The sequence below is a fragment of the Ammospiza nelsoni genome, chromosome 18, assembly GCF_027579445.1.
Source record: "Ammospiza nelsoni isolate bAmmNel1 chromosome 18, bAmmNel1.pri, whole genome shotgun sequence".
NCBI lineage: Eukaryota > Metazoa > Chordata > Aves > Passeriformes > Passerellidae > Ammospiza > Ammospiza nelsoni.
The window spans coordinates 10,828,189-10,838,245 of record NC_080650.1 but is presented as its reverse complement, the minus strand read 5'-3'; the positions used below and the strand labels follow the sequence as shown (position 1 = coordinate 10,838,245).

General features: G+C 45.5%; 1 protein-coding gene across 1 annotated transcript; it reads right to left on the bottom strand.

Moving 5' to 3' along the window:
* Nucleotides 1-1,196: 1,196 nt before the first annotated feature.
* On the bottom strand, nucleotides 1,197-6,614 carry DRG1 (developmentally regulated GTP binding protein 1). The gene is made up of 9 exons (XM_059485146.1): nucleotides 6,474-6,614; nucleotides 6,187-6,310; nucleotides 5,231-5,406; nucleotides 4,772-4,841; nucleotides 4,037-4,206; nucleotides 3,254-3,384; nucleotides 2,841-3,008; nucleotides 1,789-1,911; nucleotides 1,197-1,314 (listed from the first exon to the last, which is right to left on the bottom strand). The coding sequence occupies exons 1-9, from the start codon at nucleotides 6,513-6,515 to the stop codon at nucleotides 1,215-1,217; spliced, it is 1,104 nt and encodes a 367-aa protein (XP_059341129.1). The 5' UTR covers nucleotides 6,516-6,614; the 3' UTR covers nucleotides 1,197-1,214.
* Nucleotides 6,615-10,057: the final 3,443 nt, after the last annotated feature.

Below are 10,057 nucleotides of genomic sequence, written 5' to 3'. Positions count from 1 at the left end.
GCTTTGAGTTGAGATGCAGAAAACTTCAGTTAGTGCAGAGGTGGGGAGGATCAGTCTGCTTTGACAAGAGTGACTGGCCTCACTGATGATCCAGGATGGAATTGCATTTCAATGTCACAGCTAAGTGTGAGGAATGAGGCTCAGTGTATTAGAAGTTTTAAAACTTACCAGCTCTAAAAATGTGTGTCAGGAAACAGCAGTGAAACCCAATCTGAGCACCAGCCTCATCTTCTGCCCCTTCCACTGAGGCTCATAAGCCAAGCACCCAGCAGCAGTTCAGCTCATTTCTGCAGGGATTGAGAAAAAGTACAGGTGCAAATGCTGGGAGGAGAAGCAAGGCTTGGATGTTTCCTTACCAGGCTGCAGAGCAGCCACTGTTCCAAGGATTTAGTGCTTGAGTGGGTGTCTCTAATCACTTGGGCTTCTTTAATGTATAACAACATGAGGGGGAGTGGTTTTTATGCATCTAAATAAACAGCCCTATAATGAAACACCCCTACTTCCTTTTTGTAGGAGGGCAAATGCTAGAGGCTTTGATAAGCACTCTTGATATAAGCTAAAAGCTTCTTTCTTTATCTTTATTAAGCAACAGAGCCACTCTGAGCAATGTGCTTCTCTTGGGCACCTTCTTTATCTAGGCAGGAAATTCTATAAGAAAACTTCAAATCTTTCAGTGATACACAGGCAGTAGCTCACTGCCACTAGTCTAAACAACTGAAAAAGCAACTGCTCCTGAGCAGAACTGCCCAGCTTTTCCACCACTGCAGCACTATTAATAGCCTTGAAGCATTCCAAGAGGAACACTTTCAGATAAAGGCAGCTGGAACTCTGTCCTCCAGCATTGTTTCATAAGATATGATTCTCTAGCCTCTGCTTTTCATGTTTTGTTCTTGGAACAAAATAATTCCTGATGTGTGAATTTTTTTTCTAATTTGGAAGGACACGGACATGCAGCAGAACCTTATCCCAGCAATCAAAGCTTCTTGCAAGATTTTGTCCTTGTGAAAGTCATTTAACCACAGTTTCTCATCTGCAAGTTCTGCTGGAACGAGCCCCTGCAGTGTAAGTTGGCCAGAAACATCACTTTTACCATGCAGCAAGGTGTTATAAGAAAAGGCCATTCCTAAATAAAAACTGGGAGAGGGCAGGGAGGGGTTGTCAATTACAATTAATGACAAATTTCAGGCACAGCAACAAACCATGTAAGAATAACTTTATTTCTTCACAATCTGAATAACATCCTCGTCTTCAAGAGTATGGTCTTTACCAACTTTCTGAGGGTTGTGTTTGACAGATGAACCCCAGACCAGTGCACTGAAAGAAGAAAAATCAAATTTAAAAGGCTTAGAAGTATGATATGCAAGTAGAACAGCAGCTATTTCTGTCACACAGCTAATACAGAAAGCAATGCTTCAGAGCTATTTTTGTTCTCATACAAGTACCTGGCTGAGTGGTTGGTGTGAACCAGGCTAGAAAGAGATCAAAACAAAGCCTGAATTTGTCCTGAGTACCCCAGTGCATGGGACAATGGCTTGCAGTGCTGTGTTTAGTGCTACTTTTAAATAGCAACATAAATTTGTCTCCACAGAGGACATTCATGTAGCAAAGAGCCTGAGAACATCAAATATAGCAACTGAAGTACTAAGACTGATTATCATAATAGGCAGATTTATTCAATTTAACATTAAAAAAAAGTCCTGGTATTCCCTTCTAGTTTAGAAGAGGATGAAATATTATATCTGAAGGCATTATTTTCTGTTCTATATCTTCTTTTACAATAATACTTACTATTTAAAGTCTTTGATGAGATTTTTGTGGATCTTCATGCAAAAGTCCTCCACAGTGGTCTTGCAGTAAGGTAGTACCACAGGAGAGGTGTAGTCTGGGAGCTGCCCTTTAGGTTTGGTGTAGCTGTAACACAGATGGAACCATCAGTCAGTAACCAAAACTTTCCTCTTCAAACCCACCATGATATTTCATCAGTGATTCAGTGATTTGCACTGTCACCCCCAGCACGTTGGCCAGGTCCCACTGCTCCAATGGATGCACTGCAAAACCTTTGGTGGGGCTAAGCTGAAAATGCCCCTGGGCAGCCAGTGGCTGCAGAGGGTTCTCCCTTGTGACTGCAAAGGTTTCTCACTTGTGAGCTTTCCAAAGGTGCTTTAAAAAAGCCAAATGGCAAGAGTTGTTGGAAAAGAACATCTTTAGTATTATGGTTCCAACTTGCCTTTTTTTTTCTGTGAAAACCTCAACATGTATTAGAAAAGGCACTTGCTGAAGTCTATAGCACAGATACCTAGACCACAGTCACAAGGGATTGTGAAATGCCTTTTCACAATACATTCTATATTATTACAAGCAGATAGATATAAATGTAAAATACAACAATTACTGTATTACGAGTATTAATAAACTCATTCGTAAGCTCATCCAAAAATGCCCAAGAATTATGATGTAAACCTGGAATAATTTGTAAAAATATCTGAAATTCTAGATGAAGAACTAAGCTCTGTCAAGAGAGCATCCATGGGAAACTGAAAAGATTATTACATCTGGAATCACAGGGTTATCACAAAGTTTGACTAGAGTTCCATATTTTCAGGAATTTTTTTCAGATGTGCTTTGGTGTTGGATTCACAAGATTCTCCTTTCATTCACCTACAAATTCAAATCAGCACTTGTGGCTATCACACAACAGCTAAGACAAGCACAATTTCTGAGTTACAAAGCAAATACCAGTTGGTATAAAAACATTGTAAAATAGTCCACATCCATTTCTGAGACCTTTTTCAGTCTCAGCCATGCACTTAACTGCACAGAAAGCAGCAATTTTGACTCACATTCGGACTAGTTTCAAGTAGTCCCAGATTTTCTCCAGCAGATCATCAAAGTTCCAGCGATGATGAGCAGATATTGGTACACAGTGGGGTACTTTGTAAATGATATCTAGTTCTTCAATGGAAATTTGGTCAATTTTATTTAGGACATAAATGCATGGGATGTAAACCCTGCAAAGAGAAAGAAATTGTTAGAGCAACCTGACAGCAGCACACTGCAAAAAAATGTTTTTAAAAAGCTTATCTCTATGCTGATGCCACATTGGTGGCTCAGCTTGAGTGGGAAGTAAAGCCAAAAGACAAAATTCTTTTGTCTGTAACAGAGACTGCAGGAGTGGCACAGGGAGGGAGCCAAAAGCCAGTTCTTTTCTCTGTGACAGAGTACAGGAGTGGCACAGGGAGGGAGCCAGCAGTACCTGTTCCCTTCCACCACGTCGATCAGGTCGTCGGCGGTGGCGTCGCTGCGCAGGGTGACATCGGCGTTGTGGATTTTGTACTCTGCCAGGATGCTCTTCACTGTCTCAGCATCCAGCTCGCTCTGAGGACACTGAGCAGACACAGACACACACACAGAGTTAAGGAATGGCAGAGCTAACAGCCAAATCCAGTGCTACAGCTAACAGTGCTGTCACCAAGCAACCACTGCATGTGCACTGCTAGAAAGAATAGCTGCATTTTAACTTATTGCACATGACTGAGTTCAGACATTTCAGCAGTGCTTCCTTCCAGTTTGGGACCAGATACAACACACACCCAAGTATCTTCTAGTTCAGAGCCCAGACAACCACACTTTAGGTATCAGAGTGCAGAGTTCTGAATTTTGCTATCTCTGTCTATTAGAGATTCAGGTAAATGGGGTGCAAGGCCTGAAACTCCGAGCAATCCTCTCAGAAAGAACATTGTAGCCACCAAGGAAGAGGCAGTTTTTGCACGCTCTCCTTTGCATGTCAAACTTGTTATGAGTGGAAAGCCACCGAGGCTCTGTTTTGAGGGCAAGGACGTGGTCAGGCTCCAGGAGAGGTGTGGATAAAGGATCCTTTCCTCAAAGGAAAGTAACTGACTGCAGCACAGAGCAGCAGTTCAGCTCCTAAAGAAGTCACACACAGCTCAGCATGGTCCCAGACATACCATCAACTACAAATGCCTCTTTCTCCAAGCAATTTGTTTTTAATTTTGGTTAAAGAAAAGTTCCAACTTACTGTGGCTGTAAGGTTAATGCCTCCTTTATCCTTTTTTTTAAAGCCAATATTGGGGGGCTTACTATTCAGACGAATTCCAAATCCCTCCAGTTCATTCTCAATGATTTTCTTGTGGCCAAGGGGTTTCAGCACGTCCAGAACAATCAGAATGAGATTACAGGTTCGAGCAACTGAGAACCAGAAAAAGAAAGTCACCTCTCAAAAAGCATTCTCACATAACCTGAGACAAAACAACCACAGCATGGCTCGTGGACTGATGGCACTACAAAACCCCTGAAGGCTGGGTTATTTTTAAAGCATATTGGTTATTTTTAAATACCAGGATTGAAGTTTATTGTGCTGGCCAAGCATCACTGACAGACAGATCTGTACATGCTGCAACAATGACAGAGGCTGGAAAAAAATCTTCCTGTCTCCATTCAGACACCAGACTGAGGACAATTAACCGGGTGAGGAATAAAACCAGCAGCCTTGTTTGGGATGGGATCACATCTGCCTGCAAACCTGGCCATGTGCTTTCACTGAAGTGTCAATGCAGAGCACAAACCCAGCAAGGGCACAAAACAGAACTGAAAACAACAATACAAAAGCAGCTACTGCTTCTCAGAAACAGCTCAAGTCCAGAAACAATCCAGCTTTTTACAGACATCAGAGCAGTGAGTGAAGCCTCCATTCTCCTGCCCTGTGTTACATGAAGCAGTGACTGGCTGCTGTCTCCAGCTCTCACACACTCACCTGCGATGACCTGCCGACCTCTGCCTTTACCATCTTTGGCCCCTTCAATAATTCCTGGCAGATCCAGCAGCTGTTTGTTCACAGGGAGGAAAGCATCACATGAGAAAAGCATTCTCCATTAAATCAATCCTACTTTTACCCTTCTAAACCAGCTGACTCTACTGCAAATCTGAACAGAGTATGACTGATCTGACTGTTGTATCTTGCATTATCCCATGTGCCACATTCATCCCGTGGAATAGATTATCTCCTAGGGAATAATTAGAACTACCACAGGAACTTCTTCCCAGGGCAAAGTAAAAACCAGGGAGAAATCCATACCTCATGGAAACATTTCCAAGGCATTCTCAAGCACTTCTACACATCACTTCTAACCTGCTGATGTCAGGCCAGACCACTGAACCCTAACAGCACAGCATCTGTGTAGCCCATCCTGCCCTCACAGACACAGGATCTCACCTGGATCTTTGCTCCTTTGTACCTAATGACTCCAGGCACAGTCGTCAGTGTAGTGAATTCATAGGCTGCCACTTCAGAGTACACACCAGCAAGATTACTTAGAAGAGTGGATTTCCCCACTGATGGAAAACCCACAAACCCAATGCGGGCATCACCTGTCTTGGCAACATCAAAACCTGCAAATAAGGAGTAGAAATGTTTGCCTAATGATTGACAATTTCTATCTTCTAATGTTCTGGACAGCAGATATACATTATTTTTAATACTGCCTGAGCAAAAGCCAAGTAGGCTTTCCTAGAAGAAGGATGGGAGTGGGAAACAGATTGTTCACACTCTTTATTGGCTTGCACCACTTTGTAACACTCTATGACATGTACCTGTCTAATAAAATCTTGGCTGCAAAGCTTCACAGTGCACTGTGTTTGACTTCAGTGTAAGTGGAGCATTCCCTTTAAGCACTGCAGCATAGGAAATTCACACCTTTATATATAAAAAGAGGTGGCTGCTGCAAAGGTGCTTCTTTGTGTAAAAACCTTAAGATTTCTGCAAAGACTGCATGAGCCAAAATACAAAAGCACTTTCATCTACACTTCAGGAAGTGCTCCAGCCCACAGCCCTAGGAAGGGACAGAAATCATGGTTAGAGGTCCATGTACCGGGTAGGACAAGAGAAAGCAAGGACGGAACAGAACGCACAGAGAAGCTGCGGCTGCCCCATCCCTGCAAGCGTGCACGGCCAGGTTAAACAGGAGCAGCCTGACCTAGCGAAGGTTCCCCGCTATGACGGGGGTAAGACGAAATAGGTCCTTTCCAACCCAAACCCGTCTGTGTTTCTGTGACTGTTTAGCAGATAACCTGACACGATGTGCGGGACAAGAGCCCCCCATCAGATCAGATCAGATCAGATCAGATCAGATCAGATCGATTTCCGTCCCACCTCCCGCACACACAACGCACCTTCCCCGGGGCCGCCGCCGCCGCCTCCCTTGGGGGTGATGAGCTCCCGGCGCAGCTTGGCCAGACGGGCCTTCAGCAGCCCCAGGTGGTGGGCGGTGGCCTTGTTCTTCTGCGTCCGGGCCATCTGCAAGGGCACAGCACCGCGGGTCGCACCGGGAGGGCTCTGCCGCCCTCGGCCCCTGCGCCACGCCCGGGGACAGGGCCCCGCCACTCCTCCACGGCGCTGCCCACGGCCCGTCCCCCTCCCCGGCCCCAGCCCCGCGTCCGCCCCGTTCGGCGCTCGGCACCTCCGCCTCAATCTCCGCGATCTTGGCCAGGGTGCCGCTCATGGTGGCGTCGGGCCCGGCCCGCCCGGCCGCCCCTCAGCGCCGCCGCTCTTCCCGCACCGCTCGGGGCCGCGCACGCGCCCGGCGACCTCTCGCGAGAGACGGCGGCCGGGAAAGGGCGCGCGGCGCGCGCCGCCGCCTTCGCGCGCTGCCCTGAGGGGAGGCGGCGCAGCGCCCCCTGGGCCGTGTGCAGAGCGCGCGCCGCCTCACAGAAAGAGCGGGCGACGCTGTGAGGGGGCGAGTGTGAGGGAGAGATGCCTGAGTGTGAGGGATCCGTGTGTGTGTGAGAGATGCCCGAGTGTGAGGGATCTGTGTGTGTGTGAGAGATGCCCGAGTGTGAGATCCGTGTGCGAGGGAGAGATGCCTGAGTGTGAGGGATCCGTGTGCCTGTGACGTCCATGTGTGTGTGAGACCCGTGTTTGTGAGGGATCCGTGTGTATGCGAGGGATCCGTGTGTGTTTGAAGGATGCCTGAGTGTGAGTGATCCGTGTATGTGAGAGACCCGTGTGTGTGTGAGATCCGTGTGCCTGTGACATCCATGTGTGTGATGGATCTGTGTGTGAGAGGGATCGTGTGCCTGTGAGATCCCTGTGTGTGAGAGAGATTGGTGTATCGCTGGCGTCTGTCTGTGAGGTCCATGTGTGTGAGATCCGTGTATGTGTGAGATCCGTGTACGTTGATCTGTGTGTGTGAGATCCGTGTGTCGGTGCCCCGTGTCCGTGTGATGTGTGCGAGGCTGTGGCGGCTGTGGCAGCCGGCATGAGCCGGGTGTGCGAGAGCCCTGAGGGGGCCCGGGGACGGCGCTGGCGCGGCTGAGGCGCTTGGCCGTGAGGGGCGGCCGGGCTGCGGCGGCGAGAGAAGCCGGGCGCTCGGCTGGGAGAGAGGGCGGTGCGAGCGGAGCCGTGCGCTGAGGCAGCGGCCCCGCAGCTGTGAGAGGAGCCGGGGGTCTCGCTGCCCTCGAGGGGAGGTGCCGTGTGCCCTTTCCTGGGGTTAACCCGGAGCAGCCTCTCCGCGGTCCCTCCCGCAGCCCGCCCCGCTCACAGCCAGGTGTGTATTTGTGCATTTGTGGCACTCCGCCATCCGCAGCGCTGCCGGCCCGGGTGGCGCTGCCGCACTGCCCGCGGCGGAGCCTCCCCGAGTTGCTGCTTTGTCACACCGGGACTTCATGCCGGAGCTTTCTCACGGCTCCTTTCAGCCGAGTCCTGAACGTACCGCTGTGCCCCAGGGACATCTGTAACTCTGCTCTGAATGCAAGCTAATTAAATAGAACAAGGATTTTTTTAAAAGGTCCCTTCAAACTTTAAAATGCCAAGCATTTCCAGCGCTAAGCTGTTTCACAAGAAGCCAAACAATTGGATTTCAAATTAAAAGTATTTTTATGACATGGAAATACAATTTAATAGTTGTTCAGGACTTCGGTTTACAAGTTTGTTTCTGTGTCATATTTTGTCTAAATTCGAATATTTATAGAAACCTTTTTGTCCATGTTCAGTGTCCTTTCCAGGAAGGCTCTTCTATCTCAACTTACTGCAAAGTCTGTTTCTGTAGGGTGTATCTAAACGTAAAACTTAACTTTAGAAAAAAAGCCAAAAATACACTCTCCTGGGCCCGTAGTGTGAACTCTTACAGACACACCTGCCACATCTTCAGACAGAATTCTGAGTTACAACTGGCAAAATTTAACCTGCCTTACAACAGTTTCAGTGATAGAATTTTTATGGAATCATTAAATCTTCTTTAACTTACAGTGAAAATGGGAAAAAAAAGAGTGCTAGTGCAATGGGAACCACACTGCTATTTGTGGTCTCTGCCTCTGCATTTCCCTATCTGTCTCATTTTCATCAAGAAAGGAGCCTTAATTGTCATAAACTCTTTATAGTAGGAACTGTTATTAATATAAGCTTATACAGAGCTTACTAAAATAGAATCTCAAATAAAATGGAATTGCTATTCCTGGTACTGTTAGTTCAGCTAAGCTAGGGTAAATATAAATGCACCTACCCTCTGTATATTTGTTCCTGGTTTTCTAATTATTCCTTGTGAACAACATCCTTTTCCAACATGGGACAGGGATTTGACCCTGGTACAAATTTTTTCCTATTTACTTCAGATGGAGTTGAACTTCTCTATGCCTCAACTGAAATCAGCCATACAATCAGTCCACATTTGTGGTTCTTTTCAGTAAAAGGAAAAACATTGAGAAAAATACAGATTCTGAATGCTCAATCAGGATTTAAGATCTCCCCTCTTTTGTGCAGTAGGTCATGGTTAATTCCAGAACTTATTGCTAGTTTTTCTTACAAACTCACTCCAAGTCTCATAAACTGAGTCTAACTTAAAATTATTTTTCAAAGTGGGGGCTGAATGAACAAAGATGCCAATAAAGTACATGGTGTGAATATTTAGTTACTGGCTGGTTTTTGTATTCCTGGTTTATGTTTCCATAGTGTTCTTAACATACAGCTGCTCAGTAAGCTCTTAAATTCTTTTTTTCTCAGAAAGCTACTCAAGCAAAGGGTATAAGGAATTTAGGCACCTAAAAACTTCTTTCAGTGTTGAGTATTGTCCTTAATTACCTGAAGGAAGAAAGAATTTAATTAATAAAGATAATTAGTCTGATTTTTGGTAGCCAAATTAACACTTTCTAATTGGTTAGGATGTTTAAAGTAGTTTATATTAGTTTATAACAGCACCATCTTTCAAGCTTCAGAAAGGCTTGCTCAACAGAGATTGTTTCCAGGTTGTAAACAGAGTAATGTTACTTTTATTTCTTGTGAATTTCCTTCTGCTGTGAATTTTTTAATCTAGAGGTGTTTTATGTGATATGGTGCTTAGAGAACAGGGTGCTTCTGACCATAGGAAATAAGATGCAACAGCTGGAAAAATAACTGAAGGGTGGGTGCCTGGGAATGGATAAATGATGTCCCCTGAGGACTGCAGTAAAAACTAGAAAATGATAAAACCTTATTAAAGAAAAAGGAAAAAAAAAAAAAGTCAGAGAAGGGAAAAATCAAGGAAAATATTAATAGAAAATTGGATATCATATCAGAAGAGATAAAAGCCCCCAGTAGAAGCAGAGAGCAAATGAAAGGAGATGCAAGAGACTGAGATCTGCTCCAAAGGTTAATTGAGCTTTATAGTGGGCACTGATGGAAGATGGAGTATGTGAATTGCCATCTTTTTTATTAAAGTGTGTATGTGTGTTTTTAAATTGCAATCATTCCATGTAGGAAATGTAGATGAAGTGCAGCAGAGGGAATATTCCAAAGGCTGGGACTGGCACAACAGTCAGTCTCTCCTGTAATGTCAGATGACACAGAATGAAGGCTCAGATCTGCAGTAAAACTCACAAATGATCACACAGTCCTATGAATGACTAACTGATAAACTGGGAGTGGGGAGGAGATAAACCCCTCAGCAGTTCTCTTATAGTATTCCTAATAAGATAAGGAAAGCAATATTCTAGAAGATACTCAGCAGGTGGACGAGGACTGCATCTGAGGTAAAGGCTGTCTCATCAAACACCTCAGGAACACGGCACAGCC